The sequence below is a fragment of the Thamnophis sirtalis genome, unplaced genomic scaffold (genome assembly GCF_051295495.1).
Source record: "Thamnophis sirtalis isolate CommonGarterSnake01/CBP01778 unplaced genomic scaffold, rThaSir2_p1.2 scaffold_14, whole genome shotgun sequence".
Taxonomy (NCBI): domain Eukaryota; kingdom Metazoa; phylum Chordata; class Lepidosauria; order Squamata; family Natricidae; genus Thamnophis; species Thamnophis sirtalis.
The window spans coordinates 48,629,506-48,651,072 of record NW_028261394.1 but is presented as its reverse complement, the minus strand read 5'-3'; the positions used below and the strand labels follow the sequence as shown (position 1 = coordinate 48,651,072).

Genomic DNA, 21,567 nt, shown 5'->3' with positions numbered 1-21,567 from the left:
CTTCTTCACAGAGAGGAAATGAAGGAGGAGCAAAGGTGTATCCCTCGAGTGAGATTTTCACCCAAACCTACAAGGTTTCATGCCTCTTCCACAAGGCTGACGAGGAGGAGGAGGAAGTGACACAGAATGGAGCAGTCTGCCTGGCAGTATTTTTCCTGAGTAACACACTGGATTCAAGGCAACCCTTCAAGGCATCCAGCGGAGCGAAGGGAAGCTGAGCCTTCTCCAACTCAGTTCTGTCGGCTGCTTGCGTTGGCTTTCTCCCCACCACAAAAGCTCACCTTGGCTCCGAAAGGGAGGCAGCCTGGGCTTTCTGCCAGTTCTTGAAATTTGATCAAAGCTTCACACAAAACACCCCTTCAAAAGTTTTCCTTTTGTTTCTTACCCCCAGGTTATTTTTCCTGGAATCTTCCAACTTCTTTTGGCTTTTTTAATTATCAGGCATGGAGGGAGCAGAGGCCAAAGTCACTGGATCCTTTCCCCAAATTGTTCAGCCCAAAGCTTGTGTGCGTGTTTGCAAGATGTACTTGTGGCTTCCGTGTCCCCGTTATTTCTAAATACGGAGGAGAAAGGGTCCTGTCGCAACTCCCCTCTTTTTTCCCTAAACTTTTAATCCAAGAGGTTGAGAAGACTGAAAGGTCCCACTGTTGGGGGAGGCGGCTGCCCCTTGACTGGTAGAGCCAAGATTGCCATCTGGGCTCATGGGATCTATCTTTCGTGGGGTCCGTTAAAGACCCCACATCCTTGTTGAATTGGGCTGGTTTGAACAGCGACTTCCTTTGTGGCCGGGCGGTTGCGCTGCTGCTCTCCCTGGATAAGCTCTGGCCCACAGAAGCCACAAAGGGCACCGACGCATTTTTTAGAAAACAATTTGAAGAGGGGGACTTGAAAGAAAAGGTCTGCATGACGTCACGTGATAAAAATGCCCCCCTGTCGCCCCCACCCCAAAGTGCTTTTGCACCACTTGCTCAAAGGTGGCCGGGAAGAAACCACTTGTTGCGAGAGCGGAAGGCAAACAGAAGAGCCCTTGGAGGCGTCCAGAAGAGCCTGGAGAGGGTGAGGTCAGGCAGGGAAGTTGCTCAACTGGACTGAGCAGGTTTTCCTCCGCTGGGCAGCAGCTGCTGCTCCCAGTCCAGGAAAGGCCCAGCCCCGCTCAGCCAACAATGAGAGGCCCCACGGAAGGCGGGGAGGAGGAGGAGGAGGAGGAGACCTTTCCAGGCCTCTCAGCTGCAACTCGCAAGCAGGCAGCCTGCCCCCCCCCCCAAAAAAAAACCTCACGCCCCCGCTCACAGGGCAAATCTGCCATTGAAGTCGCAGCCCCCCCCCCTCTTGGAACACGCAGCCCCGCCCCCGAAGGAAGGCCAGAAGCCCGAGGAAAAAAGTTCCCTCCCCGAAGGGAGCTGTGGGCACGCGGGGAGGGGCGGCTGCGGCTGACCCCTTCCCGGCTCTGGGCCATTTTGCCCGACAGCAGCTGTCCCGGCCGCCTCGTCCTGGCTCCGGTCTCCTCTGGGCCAAGCCGGGAAGAAAGGAAGCGGGGAGGCTGGGAAGAGCAGACGGCAGAGCCGGCCAGGGGCTCCCGGGAGATTCTGGGGGGCTGGGAGGAAAAGGGGGGAGGGGGGCCTGCGGGGGGGGGGCAGCCAGGCCTTAGGCGGCCGCTTCGCCTGCTTTGAGAGACCCCCAGGAAGCGGCAGCTCCGCTCCGGGCCAGAAGGGGGGGGGAGGCAGGCGGGGCCACCTGGAGCGCCCGGTGTGTGGCTGCCTCAGAGCCACCTCGGGGCTTAAGCCGGGGGGGGGGACGAGAGTGCCTCTGAGCGACTGCAGAGCGCCCTGGCAGCGGCGCTGGGCCCGCGGGGCTCTCTTTAGCCCCGGGAGAAGGCAGCGCCCGCCCGCCCCGTCGCTCACCGCGGCTCAGCCGCCCACCGCCCCGCCCCGCCCCGCCCCGGCCGGAGAAAGGCCGCCGCCGCCGCCCCGCCGCCTGTGTTGCCGGGGGAAGCGCATGGACTTCGAGGGGCAGGTGCTGCGGCGGGTGGGCGGCTTCGGGCGGCGGGCGCGCTTCCTGGCCGCCGCCTCGTGGCTGCCCAACGTGGCCCTGGCGCTGGGACTGGCCGCGGGGCTCCTCCTGGCCGCCGTCCCGCCGCACCGTTGCCGCCCGGACCCCGCGCTGCTCCCCGCCGCCCTGCGCAACGCCAGCGGCCCGGAGCTTCTCAACGCCTCGGCGCCGCCGGGCAGCCGCTGCCTGCTCTACCGCTACCCGCTGCCCGGAGGCGCCCCCGGCCCGCCCAACGGCACCGGGCCCTGCACCCGCGGCTGGCAGTACGCGCTGCCCGCCGCCGGGCTCCGCTCCACGCTGGTCACGCAGGTGGGTCCCTCCGACGGCTCCCTTCGCCCGGCGCCGTCCCGGGAAAGGAGGCGGCGGCGGGGAGGAGGAGGGGCGGGGAGCCCCGGCTGAGCTGCGGCTTCTCTGCTGACGCCGCTTCCCCCGCAGTGGGACCTGGTGTGCGCCAAGCATTGGCAGGTGCCGCTGGAACAAACCACCCACCTCTTGGGATGGCTGCTCGGCTACGTGGCCCTGGGGGCGGCCTGCGACAGGTAAGGCGGCGGCGCTGCTTCCCCTTTGAGCCTTTGGCGGGCCCCACAATGAGGACTGGCCGCTTGGGCAACCAGAGGCGGCTTTTGTGCAGCGTTGCACAAGACCCGTTCTGTGGGTCTCCAGTGGGGCCGAGGCGGCTGCTGGCACCTGCGTGGGAGGCGCTGCTTTCCCGGAAGGAGGTCTTGTTTCCATCCCTCTTGATAAGATGATTCACTGGAGCGGAGCAACGCCGTCCCGGGCCCACCTTGGATTAAAGGCCAAGTATTTCCTCCTGCTCTTCGCCAGCCCTCTGGGGGAAGCCCCCTCCTCCCCACACGGAATCTTGCCTGTAGTTGTGATCCTCTGATGCCCACTATGAGGGGGGGGGGATACCCACAGGCCTGAATGCAGACAACCCCCTGCTGCAAGTCTTGGAAGTTGCTTTCAGGGGCCGCAGAGGAGCAGCCCCACGCAAAGAGGGCTCCCTTGGATAAGGCCTTTGGGGGGAGCCTTGCTGTAAAATGAACTTTGTGAAACCTGGCATTTTTCTGGGCTCCCTGGACCAGAAGGAGCGGGAGGTTGGCAGCCCCCGTGGGGCCCTTCAGTAAACCCGCCCAGGGCCTTGTGTTGCTGGTTCCAACAGAGGCCGACGGGAGCTCCCTCCGTGCAGTCAGGCGCAGCCTCTTCTCCTCTCCCTTTCCTCCTCCCTTCCTCCCTGCTCTCCTCTCCTCCAGGTTTGGCCGTCGGATCATCTTCGCCCTCTCCTTGGTGCTGTCTGTCCCGCTGGGCTTCGGCGTGGCCCTGGCAGTGGGTTACCCGATGCTGCTGGTGATGCGGCTGCTCTTTGGGGCCGTGCTGGCGGGCGCCTTCCTCTCCCTCTACGTGGCCCGTGAGTCCCTCCCGGCTTCCAAAACAGGCCCGGCTTTAGGCCCAGCTGCCCAGGCCGATGGGATCTGTGGCCTTGGAACAAGGGGGCTTTGGCCGGTCCCTGGTTTGGGGCTTCCCTGGTCCTGAAACGCAGCTCCCTGGGGAACTGAGTGGCTTCCATGGAGGTTGGCGTATGCCCTGCTTCCCCTGGGCAGGCTTGGGAAGCAGACGTTCCCCTGGCTGAACGGCTTCGTGGCCTGTTGGCTGCTGAAGCCGGAAGCCCCCAAGGCCCCCAGTGAGACGGAGGCCTTTGGTCCCGTTGATGCCCTCCCTCTGCTGCTCCTCAGGCCTGGAGTTGTGTGACCCTCCCCACCGCCTGATGGTCACGATGAGCGCCAGCTTCTTCTGGGTTGCTGGGCAGCTGTTCCTGCCGGGACTGGCCGTGGCTGTGGCCGAGTGGCGGATGCTCCAGGGCGCCATCACACTGGGACTGACCCTCCTGGCTGCTTGCTGGTGGTGAGTGTGCTTCTAGGTCTGGACGCCCAGAGGGTCGGTCTCCCTTCCTGGCCTCCTTTAGGGAGCAGCAAACGCGGCACACCCAGCCACGCCCGCTTTCTCCCCTCCCAGGTCTCCTTCTCTCTTCCCTGAGTCAGCCCGGTGGCTCTTGGCCACACAGCAGCTGCAGAGAGGCAAGCGGGCCCTGCTGGATCTGGCCAGGGGCAACGGGGTCAGCCTGGAAAATGGCTCCCCAACCGGGGAGACCCTCCTGGCAGGTGGGTCTCCTGCTCGGCCTCTCAGGCGCCTTCTGGATGCCGCTGGTTTCAGCTGACTGGAGCGCATCCTGCACCCACAGACTGGCAGCCCCAGGGCGGAGTCCATCAGAGGGGAGGGGGGGTGGGGAAGCTCCCCTTGGCGCCCCAGAGCCCCACTTGACCGGCCAGCCAGTTGGGCCTGGGATCCAGCTCTCCTTTTGTGCCCAGAGATGGACGGACAGGCGGGAGGCGTCCCCAGAGCAGCGTATCGCAGCATCTGCCGGATCTTCAGCACGAGGGTCATATGGAAGAACAGCCTCATTCTGGGCTTCACTGCGTAAGTCCTCCTGGGAAGGGGCAAGCGTGGGCCTGGGCGGACCCTCCTCCTCTTCCTCACCAGCTGCCCTGGGGACCCCGTGTGACGCCTCCCTCCCTGCTGGCCCCCCCGGACAGCCTGCGGACGTAACCTCCCCCCCCCTCCAGGTTCATTGGGAGCGGCATCCGCCACTGTTTTGCCCGCAACTTGGCTCCGTACGGCCCTCGCTTTTACTTCCCCTACTTCGTCCTGGCGGGGAGCGAAGCGGTGGCCGTCCTCTTCCTGTGCCTGACGGTGGATCACTTTGGCCGCCGGGCGGTCCTTCTCTTTGGCACCATCCTGACCGGCATCTCCTCCCTGCTCCTCCTGGCCCTGATGCAGTGTAAGGAGACCCATCTGCCGGGGGGGGGGATGGGGGCCCCACTTCCCAGGAGGGGAACCGTTCTTGCTCAAAGGTCCCGATTGTTGTGTTGCTGGGCCCTGCGAGGGGCTTCCCTCTTCCTAGAACTGGCTTTGCCCAGATGCAACTTGGCTGGCTTGCTTGAGTCGCCTGCGGAGGTTTGTGTGGCAGGCAGGCGATTTCCCTCCTAGGGGCCGAAGGACACCCGGCCGGCCTCTCAACCAACCCCGTCCCCTCCCCCCCAGATCTGATGGCATGGCTTGTCTTGGCACTCTCCATCCTGGGCATCCTGGCATCTCAAGCTGTTGCTGCCCTCAGCATCTTCTTTGCCAGCGAGGTGCTGCCCACTGTGGTCAGGTGAGGAGGCATCAGCTGTCCCTGTATGGGCAGAGACGGGCAGGCTGGAGCCTGGTGAGGTTGGAGCCTTGCCCAGAGGCCACAGGGGCCGATTCCTGGTGGGCTTTCCCAGTGAGCTTTGGCCGGAGGCTGCTTTCCCTCGGGGGGATCCGTGCTGGTTCAGTGGTCCGGAGAGAAAGGCGGGGGGTGCTCTGCCCAGGGGCCACGAGGGGCTTGCTGAGCTGGGGCCCCGGAGGGAAGGGTGTCCTCCCACGGTTGGCAGGGGCCTGGCTGCTGCCCAATGGGGCTCTTTTGCTTTGCAGGGGGGGCGGGCTGGGCCTCATCCTGGCTGCTCACACGCTGGGCCAGGCGGCCACCCCCCTGATGGACATCCAGCCCAACCGCGGCTTCTTCCTGCACCACGTGGTCTTCGCCTCCTTCGCCGTCCTCTCGGTGCTCAGCGTCATGCTGCTCCCGGAGACCAGCCAGCGGCCCCTGCCGGACTCCGTGCAGGAGGGGGAGAGCCTGCACCGCCCCCCCCTCTTCCACCCCAAACGCCGCCACAGACGCCGCCAGGACCAGCTGCCGCTGCTCTCCACCCACGCAGGCGTCAGCCCCTACGACCCCGAGAGCTACGCCCACCTGGTCACGGCCACAAAGAAGATGCTGGGCAGCCGCGTGGGGGCCGCTGGCGCTGGGGGCCAAGGCAGCCCCCTGTGCCCACAGACCTGAGAGCACGGCAGCAGCCAGAGGAGAGGAGCGCTGCTGGGCCTGGGCTGCCAAGGCCCCCACAGAGGAAACGTTTTCGGCCCCGGGGAGATCTGGTGAGGGGCCGGAAGAACTGGGTGCCCCCTTGAGGAAAGACTGACCCAGCCCCCCCCCCTTCTTTGCAAACATGCAATAAACCCCACGTTGCCTTTAGACTTCATTTTTCTTGGGGAGTTTTATTGTCAGCCACAGCAGGCACTGTCCCCCCCCCAAAAAAAAAATCCTGCCCTCTTCCCCTGCCGAGACCCCCAAGCGCCTCCTTCTTCTGGCTGGAGCCCCCTTGGCACTTTTGCAGCCTTGGACTGGGCTATGGGGGGGAGACAGCCAGGTTTGCCCCTTAGCCCAGAAGCTGCTCTTCAGGATGGGCCCCTGGCGAGTTCTGGGGAGGGGAGGGGAGGGGGCATCACCGCTGGCTTCTCCCCAGGGGCTCTTCAGTTCCCATGAGCTTTTCTCACCCAGCCGCCCTCCCTTCAGGCTCTCGTGGCCCCTGGAGGTGACTGTCGGGGTCCCGGCTGGGGGAAAGAAGGGGGGGGGCTTTGGGGGCCCTGGGAGTCTCCTCCAGCAGCTGCCAGCAGAATCTCAGCCGGTGGCCTGGGGGCTCCGCCTGGGCTGCCCCAGCTGCAGTTGGCAAGAGAGCCGCTGGAAGTGGCCCTGCCTCTCGGGGGACGTGAGAAGCAGCTGGGCACGTGCCCCACTCGCCAGCTGGGAGGGCGATGCGGCTGCCCAAGCCAGGTTGGTCAGCTGTCCGGTCTGGCCCTGCTGCTCCTTCTGCCCCCTACTGGCCGTAGAGCTCAGCCAGGCGCTGGAACCGCGGCCCCCATTCCTGGAGGTAGTCGTAGTCCTGGTCTTCGTCTCCCCGGCTGGACTGGAGGGAGCTGAGGGAGCCGCTGGCCGAACAGGCCCCCTCGTAGTCGTAGATGAGGGCCGTGTCGTAGGGGGGGACGCTGGGGTCGCTGTCGGCTGCCTCCAGGCCCTGCAGGGGACGCAGCCATGAGCCTCCCGGAGGAGAGGGAATCCCAGGGCCAGAAGGTACCCGAGAGGTCCTCTAGTCCAGCCCTTCTGCCCTCTCCCTCAGCCGGCCTGTTTCTGAAATCCTCCAGGGACGAAGCAGCCGCTCGGGAGGCAGATTTCGGAAGGGCCGGGCAGGGCTCCCCCTCCTCCCACCCTCCTGGCCCCTTTGCACCTCATTGATGAAATCCTCAATGTCGGAAGGGCAACGCTGCAGCGGCAGGGGCAAGGCGTAGCTGTGGGGGGCGTCCCTCCTCCGAAGGGGCTTCCCCCGGGGGGCCGGGGGCCCAAAGAGGTCAGGGTCACGCAGCTGGGAGAGATCGTAGGCGTCCTGCGGGCAGAGAAGGGGCCCCGGCCATCACGACCCCATCGCTTGGAGGTGGGGAAAGGAACTCCCCCCCCCTCGGCTGCCCCCCCCCCCGGCCTCACCTGGTCCTCTTCGCCACCCCCCTGCTCGTCATAGTTGACTATGTTGTCGCGAAGATCGTCCTGCCAGGAGCCCAGCAGCCCCTTCTGCAGAGCCTGCCGGCGGGAGCACCCCAGTCCGGCCACCAGCAGCACCAGCACTGCCCAGAGAAGGAGGAGGGTCAGAGGCCCCCGTGCCCCCACCCCCAGCCCTCCGGGCAGCCACCACACCGGCCACCTGGGCTGCTGCTCTTCCTGTGGGCACCCCTCCTCTCCAGACCACCCTGCCTTGCTCTGCCCATGCCAGGGCAGCCAGGAATTGCAGCCAGCCAATACAGCCCCCACCCCAAATAACTCTCCCATTCACACACACAAACACCGCTGCAGGGAAATGGGGAGGGGGCCTGGCGCACACAGGAGGGTATCCTGGTGCCGGGGTCTTCCTCTGCAGCAGGGAGGCAGAAATGCCCCACCAGGCCCAGAAATAGGAGATGCATCCATTGGATCTGCAGACCCACAAACCCCCCACCTGGACCCTCCCATCCCCCCCCCACCCCAGGAACGTGGGGCAGAGGTCCAGCTGTGGGGGCTGCAGACGCCCCCTCCAGCCTCGACTGAGCCTTCGGGCACTTACGCAGGAGCAGGAGGGCGCTGCAGAGGATGGCCAGCAAGGCGCCCCAACTGAGGCCTGCCCTGGCCCCCAGGGTGGCAGCCGCCTCAGCCCCACAGGTGCCCCACTGGCTGCAGGCACAGACGGAGACGTTCAGCAGCTGCTCTCGCGCCCGCGGGGGGACGCCGGAGTCCCTGACCAGCAGTGGCAGGACGTGGAGGCCCTCGGCCACACCCAGGGGAGGCCTCAGCAGCACATGGGTGTCTGGGGGGAGAGAGGGGAGCAGGGAAGGGGGAGTCAGAGGATGCTCCAAGGAGGAGCTCCAGGTTTTATCCACGGCTCCCCCCCCCCCACTAAAAGGGGGCAAAGCGATGTGCTCTGGGGGGAGGGGTCTCTACCAGGAAATCCGGTCCAGGCTCCCCCTCCAAGGCCTGGGTTGAGCTCCCCCCCCGCGTGACACGAGGGCCCCCGATTACCGTTGGGGTGGCTGAGAGTCCAGTTGTGGGCGCTGCTGAGGCCGAGGTCGAAGTGGAAGGGCCCCGCGTGGGGCGCCAAGTCCTGGTCAGTGGCGCTCAGCACCAGGCCCCCCCCTTCTCTGCACAGCGACCCCGTGGTGGGGAAGAGGGAGGGCGCGTGGTCGTTGACCTCCAGCACCTCGACCGAGAGGGTCCCCGTGGCTGTGAGGGGAGGGCTCCCTGAGAGAGAGAGGGGGGGGTAGATGTGGCTCCAGCTGACCTCGGGGGTCTCCCCAGTCAGAGGCAACTCCCAGGCAGAGGGACTGGGCACCAGAGGGTGGGTGGGCTTCTCTCTCCCCCATGGCTGCCCAAAGGGGACCCCAGTCACAGCCTGGCTAAGGACCCTCCCTGAACCCAGGAAATGGGCCCGCAGGACTTTTGAGCAGGGCCCAGTTCCCCCCAAAAGACCCCGGACCCTGCCTGCTCCCCCCTCCACTCACCGTTATCAACAGCCAGGACCTGCGTGACGTACCAGCCGCCCAGGAAGGTGGACCGGGGGGGCACTTTCTGGTGGGCTTCCACCCGGCCAGATTCGGGGTCCACCTGCAGCCAACTGGCTGACTCAGAGGCCTGCAGGTACCTGGGGAGGGGAGAAGGTTTGGGGACGCAGGCAGGCACACCTCCCCCCCCGCCCCCCGTGTGCAGCACTCCCTTCTCCCAGGAAGGCCCCAAACGGCCAGACCCTCCGGAGGCCCCTCCCAGAGCCCAGCTGCCTCCGGTAATGGGGGGCCGAGTCAGAGGCCAGGAAAGGCAGCCCAGAAGGGAGTCCCGGAAACCCCCCCACGGACCTTCGCCGGGTTTGCTTTTAGGGCTGGAGTCAGTGAGGACTAGAGACTTCATCCTTGCAAGCAGGAGGAAAGGGGTGGGGGGGTTGGGTTTGCTGGATCTTTTCCTGAATTCCAAATCCAGGGCTGGGGAAGAAGCGCCTGAGCCCCCAGTCCCCCTCCGGCCGCCTGGGTTTTGGCTCACCTGAGCCGCTGGGCTTGCTGGGTGTCTGGGTCCCTGGCGCGCAGGAGGGCGATCTTGGTTCCAGCCGCTGCCCCCTCGTTCGCCCTCCCCCTGCAGGGGCTGTCCAGGAAGAAGGGGGCCTCGTTGGCGTCCGTCACCTGCAGCTGCACCCTGGCCAAGGCGTGGGTGGCCTTGGGGGCGGAGGGGTGCAGGGGGCTCTGGTTCTGCACAGAGACCAGCAGCTCGTAGCGGCTCTGCTCCTCGTAGTCCAGGGCCTGGCAGGGGGGGGGAGACAGGGAGACATGGGGTGGGGAAGCTTTTCTGGGGCACGACTGCTACTCTGCCCCTCCCTTGGCCTTTGCCCCCCCTCCTGTCCTGGTGCAGAAGGCGGCATCCGGCCCCTCCTGCCCACCTCTGCCCCCTGCTGCAGGAACGGCCCCAGCGCTCGGCCAGAGAGGCTCTCCCGGCCCCCCTTTTCCCCTGGAAGGGCTTTCGGCTTCTGTCTGGAGAACTCCAGGCAGCCACCGGCCCCAGAGGATCCCTGGGAGGAGAGGCTCAGCTGGCGTGGCAGGATGAGCCCCGTCCCCCCCATTGGCCCTGCTCCGGAGCAGAGCCCGACCCTTCCTCACCTTGGCCAAAGAGATGACCCCCTCATTGGTCATGGGGTCGGGGTGGATGGAGAAAGCTGCCCCGGGGTCCCCCTCCAGGATGGTGAACTTGGACAGCCAGTTGGGGGAGCCCGGCTGGTCCCTGTCCTGCACTGTCAGCCGCCCGACCTCCAGGCCCTGCCGGTTCTCGGGGGCCTCCAGGCGGAACTGCAAGAGAAGGGGGGCAGCATGGAAAGGGGGGCTCATCCTGCTCCCCCCCTCCCCAGGGCAGAAGAAGTTGCCTGCCGGAACCCATCCCTGCTGGGGGGGGGGCGCTCTCCCCACCTCATCCGACACGAACTCCGGGGGGTTGTCGTTGACGTCTTCCACGTGGATGGCTGCCACAGCTGTGGTGCTCAGGCCTTCTCCAGCCATGTCGGCCACTTGGAGGGTCAGGTTGTAACTGCCCGTCACCTGCACAGGGAGTGGCCAGGAAGCGGTAAAGGCTCCAGGAGTTTGCAGTCCTGTCGCCAGCCGTGTCTCTGAGCCCAGGGCGCCTCCTCCTCCTCCTGGGCTGGGGGGCAGAGGAGACGCTGCCCCTTAGGATGCCTCTTTCAGGAAGGGGCTGAACTATGCTATTTTGTGCGGTCCTTAATTATAAAATAAATCCAAGCCTTGTTGCTAAAAATACAGCAATGATGCTGGGCGAATGATTTGATTTTGTGGGATAATCAGGGAACATTTTACAATAAAAGTTCTGAAAGATTCTGCGGTCGTTGAAATGCTAGAGGTGGGAAATCTGGCACAGGGCTTGCAATTAGGATCCCCGCCTCCCTCTTCCCTTTTCCTCCCCGTTTCGTGCCGGCTCATCCCTCCTTAGTGGCCGGAAGCTGCCTCCGGACGCAAGGGAGGCGGCCATACCTCGCGGTCGAGCCCATCTTGAGCGACACGGATTTCCCCGGAGAGCTCATCGATGACAAACATCCCCGCCCCTTCCGGGCCCAGGAGGGAGTACCGGAGGGCCGCGTTGTCGGTCTCGGGGTCGTCGGCATCTGTGGCTTCTGCCTTCAACACAAAGGCCCCTGAAAAGCACGGAGCCCTTTAGGGCAGTGGTCCCCAACCTTTTTATCGCCGCGGACCAGTCAGCCTTTGATAATTTTACCGTGGCCCGCTGAGCGCGCGCAGGGGTGGGGGGGCGTTGTTCGCTCTCTTCCCTGGAGCCTTTGCGCACGGCCCAGGAGCTTTTGCGCATGGCCCAGGAGCCTTTGTGCTGCAGCGATCATGGCCCCCGGCCGCTGCGCGGCCCGGTGCCAGGTACTCCACGGACCGGGGGTTGGGGACCACTGCTTTAGGGCACCTGGCCCAATTCCTCCCACCAGGGAAACTCTTGGGAAACGCTGCCCGGCGGTTCCCCTGCCACGTGATCCGTCCCCACATGTTCGTGCGGGACCTTTGGGAGAAGCAAAGGTGGGGGCCAGGATGGCCGCCTTGGTCACTGCTGTATAATGGCTGCTTCCAAGGGCAGCCAGAAATTGCACAGGTAGAGCTGCTCTCACGCACCTGGGCGAAGGAGGGAATGAACTCGATGGCTACTGAAGGATGGATGGAGGAGCACTTGGAGCATTAAATGCGCCCCGTTCCCCGATGAGAGTAAACAGCCGGAAGGGCTGCAGAATCCCTCCTGCCTCTCCTGTTGGGCCAGACCAAGGGGGGGGGGTGTGCCCACCTGGCTCGGCCCCTTCCACCACCTGCCCTGTGAAGACGTCCCGCTGGAACAGAGGCCGGTTGTCATTCTGGTCCAGGACGACGATCTCCAGGTCAGTGGGGTCTTCCAGAGGGACCCCGCCCAGATCGAGGGCAAAAGCCTTCAGCTGGTGGTGGGGAGAAGAGGGGGAGGCCCATCTCAACTGGGGAAGGCAGCCTCTGCCCCCCCTGGGGGAGCCTGGGTGGCTTATGGGGCAGGCAGGGCAATTCTCCAGGGTTGGAGGGAGGGAGGTGGAGTTTCGGCCCCCTCCCTTTGGATGGAACTGGGGGGGAGGGGAGGACCCAAACATCTGGATCCTGGGCTGATCAGAGTCCGGCCCCCGTTTCCTTACCCGGAAGCGATCGTGTTTTTCCCGATCCAGCACCGTGTTGAGGTAGACTTTGCCGCTCCGATTATCGATGGAGAAGATGTCCTTGGGGTCTTCATCAACCCCGGGACCCTTAATGCTGTAGACCACGACCCCCGGCTGCTGCTTGTCTGACTTAATCTGCAGAGAGGGAAGCGGACTCTGGGGGGGTGAGACGGCCTCCCCCAGGCTCTTGCCCTCCCTCTCCCCCACCCACCCCCACCTGAGGCTGGAGAAGGTCGGCATCCCGCCCGCCCTGGGACAGCAGAAGCTATCCCAGTTTTTCCAGCTGTTCCTACAGATGTCAAGAATGGACTTGTGGCTGCAGTGGGAAAACCAGGACTCTCCTCTGGAATTGGATGGGGAGTGGGATCCCCTGGGAATGTTTAGAGTTTAGAGTTTAGAGTTTAGAGTAATTTATTTATATGCCGCCCTTTTCCCTGGGGGGACTCAGGGCGGCTTACAACTCGAAGGGGGGGGAAACAAACAATTAACACAGAGACAGCTCAGGGGGACAGGAGGGATGGGGAGCAGCAGACCCATAAGCCCCGATCATCACAAGGAGGGTTGTGAACGCCCATCCCTCCCCCCCAACTGAGCGATGGTCCCTGGGCTGCTTCTAAGAATCAGTCTGGCTCTCCGTCTGGAGGATGGAGGCCCCGGCCTTGTGAAGCAGCCAGGGAGGGCGGGTGGCCAGAGGGGGGCTCAGCACTGGACGGGAGAGGGGCTGCCCAGCTACCCCCCGCCCTCTGAGGGAGACTCCAAGTGAGAGGGGAGGCAGAGCAGCAGCAGCAGCAACAGAAGAAAGAGCTGCCCTTCCCCCCTCAAACTCTGCCTGTGAATCTCTGCTCCCCCCCCCACGCCCCCCCTACAGCCTCTCCCCCCATGGCCTCCCCCCACAGCCTCTCCCCCCCACAGCCTCTCCCCCCACCTGGACAAGGAGGTATGGCAGCCGCCGGTGGTTCTCAGGGAGGCTGATGGGGGGGATGACCCAGGCCCGCTTGACCCTCCTGGTGGCTGGACGGCTGCAAGAGGCACCCTGCAGGGAAGGAGGAGAAAAGGCCAGTCAAGATGGCGCAGGGCAGAGCCATTCGTTCTTACGTCCGTCGTTTGTCTGGGGAGCGGAGGGGAGGGCCGGTCAGCCTGCCCTGGGGAAGCCCCAGAGGGGATCCAGAGGCCTCTTCTCTTCCCAAGACCTTCCATGAACAAAAGGAGGCTGAGGCCTTTGGACAGGTGCTGCCAGGGTCCCTGGGGGTCTTTCCCTGCTGCTGCTCGGTCGCCCCCTCCCTCCTTGCCCCACTGCAGGGACTAACCCCCCCCCCATGGGCCCATTTGGCCAGCAGCTGCTCTTGGGGCTTGCAAGGGAAGGTTGGAAGCCCCCCTGGTTCAGCCCAGGGAGGAGGCTGGCCAAGGACTTCTCAGCCAGGGCTCTCCTTCCATCAGGCAGGACCCCCGGCAACTCAAGAGCCCCCAACAGCCTGGGAGGGTCCCTGAAGGGGCTTCCTTCCCCTGCTGGCTGGGTAAATGTGCTTCCCTTTTCTTAGCTGGGGGTGAGGGGGGGGCAAAGCAGCATTTCTGGAAGAAAACCAAAGATTGCAAGTTTGGCCGAGACAACATTGCTTGTGACGGGACCTCCGGAAGCCCCTCGAGAGGCCGGGCGGAGGGTCCAGCCAGAGGCCCAGCAGGGGCTCCTCTTCCTCCCCCTCCCACCAGCCCTGCCTTCCTTGCGTGGGATTGCTCAGCCGAGGCTCATCCCAAGGGAGCGGCTGGGACTTCCGGCATTCCTTCCCTGGCTCTGCTTGGGGAGAATTCGGCCTCTGACCCTTTCCCACACGGCTGCATCGCGGTCCGGGCTCTCTCGGTGGCTCTCAGAGGCCACAGCCGGTCCCGGGGCCTCCCTTGCCTTCCCGAAGCCAATTGCCAAGATCCTGGTCGCCCCAGGGCCACCCCCTGCCCAAAAGAGGTTGGTGAATGGCCTAGAAGCCCCTTTTTAATTAAAAGCCACGGCAGCGTGGTATAATTTCAGAAGCCTCAACTGGGAAACGTCCCTCAGGGGGAGCCCCAGACTTTCAAGAAGGGCCTGAAACAGACGTGGGAAAATCGGAGCCCCCCCCAATTTGGTAGTGCAGAAGCGGCAACTCAGAGGACCCCCTCCCTGCTGCCCCCTAACCAAGAGGGCCGGCTGAAGGCCCCACGCAGGGGTCTTCCAGGAGGTCCTCGGAGTCTTTCGTGCTGAGGGGGGCTGTGCTGGTGCCAATGGCCCTCCAGAGCCCAGGCGATACCTTCTGCGCCTCAGCTGACCCTTCCCTCCGTCCCTCCGTGGGGCAGGCTGCTCCCTTTGCTGATCAAAGATGCTCTGCAGGCTGCCCAGACTTCACCCCCCCCTGAGGCTACTCAAGGGGACCCTCCCTTCTCTGGGCCTTGAAATGGGTCCCCTCCTTGACCAGCTCTGAATTCCACCCCAGCAGCTGGCTGAACAAATGCAGAAGCCGCTGGTGGAAGAATGCTGCCTCCCCCCCCCAATGCCCAGACAGGGGCAGGGCCCTCCCCTCCCCTCCTGCTTGGGGGTGAGTGGGGGGGGGGGCGGCAGGCAGGGTCCCCCAAGTTGGGCCCTTCTGAGATGCTGGAGGTGCTCAGTTGATGGGAAATGCAAGCCAGCAGATGAAATGCCCCCCTCCCAGGGGAAAAAAAAACATTGATTTAGTGTGTGGGGGGGTCTTGCCACCTTGCACAGAAGTGGGTTACTTTGAAATGTGGCAAGGGGGCTTCTCCCAGCCACAGGACTGACCCAGTTTAAGCCCCTGGGGGCAGACAAGAACTTGTGGGGAGGGGAGATGAACTGGGCCCTTGCGTGGCCGGCCTTCCCCTCCCTGCAATTCCCCCCCCCCACTGTTAAACTTAGCAGCAAAGCGGATCTAATGCAAGCCACATGCAGCCCACTCCCCACCCCACAGCCGAGGACTCGCATTCTTCCGCTCCCAGCTGCCCCCCCACCCGACATTCCAGGCTTGTGTTGTCTTGGGGCAGCTGGCAGAGGGGATGGGGGGGGCGCGCCTCCTTCCCTCCCTGGGCCAAGAGCCAAAGGGCTGCCTAGCTGGGACGAATGCCAGCCGTTTGGCCCCATCTCCCCCTCCAAAGGAGCAGCACCAGAGGGGGGTGGGGGGGAGGGAAAGTTTGGGGTCTTTTGAACTGGGGGGGGGAACCCTCTCGTTTTTAAAACCTCTTTGTCCCCATGCAGGGAAGCATCCACAAAGGGGTGGGGGGCCCGGAAGGAAAGTGGGCAGGCTGGCAACTGTGCCTGCTTGATTCCCTTTCCTGCCTGGGGAAGAGATCCAGGCGAGACCCCCGCACCAGCCCCTTCCCTGACTTCAACGCAAGGCTGACGGGAAGCCCTTTCAACACGGGCCACATCTGGCGAGGCTCCCAGGAGTGCCGTCCTGGCCCAGTGCAGATGTTGCCGCCTCTTGGGTCACAATGAAGCTGAAAGGATTCTCCTCTGGTCCTCCGGGCAGGACCCTGGCAACGGGCACTCGCCAAGCCCGCCCCCCCCCTGGAGGGGCTTCTCTCCCACAGATCGGCCCCAAGAGCTGCAGGAGACGCCCAGACTCTTTCCCCAACAACTTAAGAATGGGGGCACCAAGGTGGTCAGCATCATCACGAGTCATGGAGCATGGTCTCTGTAGTCCAAAGCAGGAGCTGCTGAGAATCCACCCCCCCCCCCCCGGCAGAAGAAAACGCTCCGGAGGGATCTTGAGTAGGGTGGGAACTGTGGATTCTGCACCTGGGAGCCCCTCTGGTCTCCAGCAGCAGATCCTTGGCTGGATCCCTCCTGAGAGCTGGGAGATCCACTCTCCCCCCCTCTTAAGAGCGGCCCTGAAGCCCACCCGGATGGCTGGGGTCTCCTGGGAACAGAGTTTTGGGGGCTGCAGGAGCCCAAAAGGAGGCAGACCCCCCAGACTCCCTTCGCCCGGCTTACCTGGGCTGTGAGGGAGGCCAGGAGGCAGGTGCTGAGCCAGAGGAGGGGGACCATCTCGGGGCAGGAGGGGGGCGCCTGGTCAGCCGTCGCTGGAGCCCTGCTTGCTCTGCTGCTGCCCAAGGGGGCCGAGGCGGCTGTGCCTGGGACAGGAGCTAAAATAGCCTCGGCCGGCCGGCTGTGACAGACAGCACATGTGTTGGGGCTGCTCCAGAGGCTGGGAGAAGAGGGCCGGATGGGCTGAGCTGAGGGGGCGGGGGGGGGGAATCCAGGGGGAGAAGAGCCGAAGGAGAAGCCGGAGGGGAAGGAAGAGGGATGAGCAATGGCTGCCCAGGGACAGTCGTCTCCTAGCAAAGGATGGGACTCCATTTGGACTTTGCTAGGCTGAAATTTCTGCTCTTTCGTGTTTTCTGTGGGAAGAGACGCCCTTCGGCTTCTGGTCCTCTTCAAGGGGAGCTCAGGGGTGGGGGTGGGGGTGGGTTGTCAACATGTTGCTGTCGTTTGATTGCCAGGGCCATGAAAATGTTTCCCAGTGTACTTCCCCCCCCCCAGAATTTTTAAAGAGGGGGGTGAGTCCCTCTAACGCACGAACTTTAAGACTTCTGGACTTCACTGGATTACAGCAACTATAGTCAAATGAAGGTTTGAGGTACAATAATAGTAATACATAAATAAATACATACATACATACATACATACATACATACATACATACATACATACATATATATATATATGATTTTTTTACAACCCCTGGTAAGCCCCAATTATGGGAGGAAGCTAACTCCTTCCATCATCTTGGAAGCAGTTAGCTTCCTCCCATAATTGGGGCTTACCAGGCATTGTAAAAAAAATCTAATAGATACCTTTCACCCTGGCTTTGCTGATAACGGATAAGAGCCTGTGGCTTAATGGCTAAGATGTTTGCCTAGTATGTAATATAGCCCAGGTTTGAATCCCAGTAAGGGTGTGGCTAGCTGATGAGAGCTAAATAGCTTGAAATAGATCTATACTAGTCTCCCTTTATTTATCAGCACAAATAAAACACACACACACACACACACACACACATATATATATATAACTTTAAAATATGTGGTTTGATATGAATTGATGACCATGGAAGGGATGCACAGAGATTTTGTAACCAACTGACACACTTTCTATAATTGTAGTGGAAGATGCTTTTATATTTTTTGTTCTGTCCATTTGTGTTTATTAAGAAATTAAAAAAATGTGTTGTTTTTTTTAAAGAACTTGTGGACTTCAACTGGCTGGCTGGGGAATTCTGGGAGTTGAAGTCCACAAGTCTTAAAGTTCCCAAGTTTGGGCTCCCCTGCTTTCCTGGGCCAGAAGCCGCCCAACGACCGAGGGCCAGCCAGGAGTTCTCTGAGGGAGGGGCCCTGCCTTCCTCTCCCCATGAAGGGCTCCCCACACTCTGCTTTGGCTGGCTGACCAGCAGCTGCTGCTGGTTGTCAGGCGGTTGGCACTTCTGGGGTGTGTGCGTGAGAGATAGATAGATAGAGAGAGAGAGAGAGAGCTGGCAGAGCTGGAGCACCAGCTGGGCACGGGGCTCCTGTCCGGGGCAGCCAGAGGCCTCTTCCCATGGAAGGAGCCAGCTGTGTTGGCAGCCCTTCTTGGCTTCTCTTCCAAGTCCTTCCAAGGCCCAGCTCCCATCCAGAGTGCCTGGCCAGCTTGGGAAACACAGGAGCGGCCTCGGGAATGGAAGGGCCACGAAGGGCAGCCTCCGGGCCGGCTCCTCTGACTGGCGGGGCCCTTCCGCTTCAGAGCTTCGGGCCCCGCAAAGGAGCCTCGGCTGCCCTTGTGATGCACGCGTGGAACTGGTAATGCTGCTCGGTGGCCAGCAGGGGGAGCCCCAGCACTGGCAAAGAGCAGAGAGGCCGCTTTGCCTTTCCTGGCATGGAGGGGGAGGGAGAGGGGATTCCTCCTGCAGCTTTCTTGGGAGCCATGGGGGGGGGGGGGATCTGCCAGGGCCTCCTTCGGGCTTTCCCACTTCCCAGTCCAGCTGGAGGAGATCGTGCAGGTGCCTAGCTCAGACCCAGCAAGTTAAGTGAAAGCAGCCCTTCCAATATCTCAGGGGTTGCCCCAAAGAAGAGGGAGTCGAACTATTCTCCAAGCCACCTGAGGGCAGGACAGGAAGCGATGGGTGGAAACTAATCAAGGGGAGAAGCAGCCTAGAACCCAGAAGGAGGAATTTCCTGACAGTTAGAAGAATTAATCAGTGGAACCTCCAGAAGCTCTGGGTGCTCCATCAGTGGAGTTTTCCAAGAAGAGATTGGAGAACCATTTGTCTGAAGTGGTATAGGGTTTCCTGCCTAAGCAGGGGGTTGGACTAGAAGACCTCCAAGGTCCCTTCCAACTGGATTATTCTGTTAAGTAGCTGCTCTCACCCAGCCTGGCCTCCTTAAAGGGGCAGAGGGGTTCAGGCAGAAACGTTCAGATTGTGTGCAGCCATTCCTCTGTCATTCACCTCTGGCTACTGGCCTTGGCGCCAAGAAGGGCCCAGGGGGACCAAAGGGCCCCTTTAGGATCTCGTGGCATCCACACGGAGGTGCCCCCGTGAGGGAGGGTGACCAAGGCAGCCTTCCAAGGCCACTGGCTGACTCCGGCTGTCGCTTCGGATGCCGTCTCCTGGAACGGCTGATCTGTCCTGGGGGCTCCTCTGCCCACATCAGCGCCCGGCCTTGACGAGAGTCTGAAGTGCAAGAAGAGACTCGGGCGGACAGGAGGCGTATGGGGGGGGGCTGCCACGGGGCCCCCACAAAGCTCCCCAGCCCAGAGAGGGCCGAGCTCTGCCCCGTTCCTGAAGGCTGAGTTGGAAAGGCCACGTGGGGCATCGCCAGGCAGGAAAGCCTCCGTGCAGACAGACGGACAGCCATGCCTCGAATCCCGGCTGCCTTTCCAGCCCCCTTTCATTCCAAGGCTCTTCCCGAAGGCCCAGGGGCCACTTCACGAAACGGGAGGTTGCCTTCAACAATCGCACAAGGAAAAATCCTTCTTTCGGCCACGTCGCATTCCCTGCCAACCGGCTTCATGGAGCCCCTGAGCCACAGCGAGGGAGAAAGAATTATAGGCCCCTTCCTCTGCCTCAGAAATAGTTTCTTCCCATCCAGCCCCTTCCTCTGCTGGTCCGGCGTCCTCTCCTGGAGGGAGTGAAGGGGGCTCCTGCACCCCTGCAGCCCTCAGGCGCCCTCCAAAGGCCCCAATTCTGGCCTTGGATCCAGACGCCATCATCTGTCTGGTCAGGGGGCGAAGGGTGGGCTTCCCGGTGCCAAGTTGCCTTTCGTTCTTCACGGCCTCGGCCCTGGGTGACCCTTTGGGGGGGCTTGGATGCACCTGGCTTGAACCCACCCAGGAGCGCCTGATCCCCTGCTTTGGTGGTCTGCAAGACGTTCAGTTGGTGGGGCAGGAGAGGGGGGGGGGCTTCCTGCCTGGCAGCCCCTTGTCGGCCGCTTTCTGCCTGACCCTAATGCGGTGTGGCAGGGGGCAGCCAGCATATGCTCCCTGCCATTGGCACCCTGGGTGAAGGGGCTCAGGCTGGGCGGGTGACTTGAGGGATGGAGGGGAGGGGGTGATGGGGGCCCAGTGTGTTTTCCTGCCGGGGCCTCTGGCTCAGTTGCTGGGGAGAGCCGCTCGGCCGGCCGGCTCCTTCCCTCCAGCCGGTCCTGAGAGCCAGAAGCTGGAGCGTGTCACTTCCATCAGCGTTAAAGGAGGGCAAGGACTTGCCAGCCACCCCTGCTGGCAGGCTGGATGGAAAGACAGAGGGGGGTGGAGGGGATCGATGTGTACACACACAGGGACAATCCTGCCCTCTGCTTCAGAGTGTTTGGAGGGGAGGGGAGGGGGGGCTGTGCTGTGAGTTACAACAGCGAAGAGATGGGCTTGGCCAGGGAAGTCCCCTGAAAGGCAGAGGTGCCCAGAGACCTCCCTGGTGGGCACCGCTTGGCAAACCCCACCTGGAGACCCTCTGGGCAAGAACAGAGGTTCGGCTGGAGCACAGGGAGGGGGGAAGGAAGGGGGCTGAGAGTGGCATGAGATGTGGTGCCAAGGTTGCCCCCTTGAGTGGAGGGGGGACTTGGCTTGGGCCCCTCCTCCACCCTCCAGCAGAACCTGGGGGGGCAGAGGCTGCACCCATCCCCACTGCACCCCCTCGGGTTTTCCTGGCAGACAGCAGCCCTGCTGGGGGGGGGGGTGCAGCAATAAAGGCCAGGGAAGCTTAGCATTTTATTCCGCAATGAAAGATAATGCCAGCCATAAAGAGTGGGGCATTGCCCAGCCCTGGGGGAGCGGGAGCATGGGAGGGGGTGGGAAGCGCTCCCTCCCCCCTGCAGCCAAAGAGGAGCAGCTGACGGGGGGGGGGGGGCGCATGGGAAGCTGGAAAGAAGCCTCAGAGCCCAGCGGGGCATGAAAGAGCTGGGGACCCTCCTCACCTGGGGGGGGGTTGTTGCCTGGCTGAAGGTGCGGGGGGGGGGAGTGGGGACAGGATCACACCCAACGACTATTCATCCCCCCCCCCCCCCAAATCCTTCCTAACTCTCAGGGCTCCCATCAACTCTGCAGATCAGGCCTGGGCTGGTGCTTGCGGGGGGGGGGGGGGGCTCTTGTTGGTTCCTAAGGTGTCCTTCCAAGCAGCCCCCCTGAGGAAGCCAGAGCTCTCCCCCCCTAGAGAAGCTCACCATCCCGCCCTCCATGGCCAGGGAAGGAGTGTTCACCCCCCTGTTCCTTGCTCTGTCAGCTGAGAGATATTGATGTGCCCCCCCCCAGTCGATGGTGATGGCCGGGGGGGGGGAGGGGGGCGCTGCCATCCCACCTCCAATCCATGGCAGAGTCTGTAGCAGAGGCTTCATGCCTGGATTCAGTCTGCTGGCCTTCCTGCCCCACAGAGCCCCCCCCAAGGACTCCCCACTGGCCCCCAGAGAAGCCCCCTCCCGCCCCCTCGGGGTCCTCGCTGTGAGTGGAGCCACAAGAAGAGAAAAGCAGCCAGGATCCAGGCGGGGATTTTCTGCAACTGCCCAGGTCCCCCTTCCCATCCCTGCTGTTTTTCCTGGGGGAATCCGGGGGGGGGGGCTGTTTGTGCCTGTGTTAAAGTGACGCAAACATCAACTTTGACAACAGGGACAGAAAAGCAAGCAGCCCACACACCCCCCAGGCCAAATGCCAGGCAGGCAGGTCAGCGCAGCCCCCTCTCCCAGGCTGCTCCCTCCTCCAAAGGGGCAATATTGGGTAAGGCACGGGGGGGGGGGCTGCATGCAGGGAAGCCCCCTCTCCCCCTCCCAGGTTGCACACATTGGCTAATGTCTTCACTCTCAGTGGGGGCGTCACAACACACCCACCTCCTATCTGGATCAACACAACATCACAGCTGTAGTTGCGCAACATGCT

The 21,567-nt window shown here is 62.9% G+C and overlaps 2 protein-coding genes across 2 annotated transcripts; one reads left to right on the top strand and one right to left on the bottom strand.

Annotated features, from left to right (window-relative positions):
• Positions 1-1,808: 1,808 nt before the first annotated feature.
• On the top strand, positions 1,809-6,167 carry SLC22A31 (solute carrier family 22 member 31). The gene is made up of 9 exons (XM_014057634.2): positions 1,809-2,358; positions 2,485-2,588; positions 3,303-3,457; positions 3,783-3,951; positions 4,063-4,208; positions 4,416-4,524; positions 4,671-4,885; positions 5,149-5,260; positions 5,563-6,167. The coding sequence occupies exons 1-9, from the start codon at positions 1,996-1,998 to the stop codon at positions 5,969-5,971; spliced, it is 1,782 nt and encodes a 593-aa protein (XP_013913109.2). The 5' UTR covers positions 1,809-1,995; the 3' UTR covers positions 5,972-6,167.
• A 67-nt stretch (positions 6,168-6,234) lies between these two features.
• CDH15 (cadherin 15) lies at positions 6,235-16,288 on the bottom strand. The gene is made up of 14 exons (XM_087728934.1): positions 16,168-16,288; positions 13,123-13,230; positions 12,177-12,332; positions 11,807-11,951; positions 11,002-11,162; positions 10,426-10,554; positions 10,123-10,308; positions 9,515-9,768; positions 8,986-9,125; positions 8,507-8,725; positions 8,055-8,294; positions 7,445-7,581; positions 7,191-7,346; positions 6,235-6,980 (listed from the first exon to the last, which is right to left on the bottom strand). Exons 1-14 carry the CDS (start codon positions 16,219-16,221, stop codon positions 6,783-6,785), a joined length of 2,283 nt encoding a protein of 760 aa, XP_087585060.1. The 5' UTR covers positions 16,222-16,288; the 3' UTR covers positions 6,235-6,782.
• Between the last annotated feature and the right edge of the window lie 5,279 nt (positions 16,289-21,567).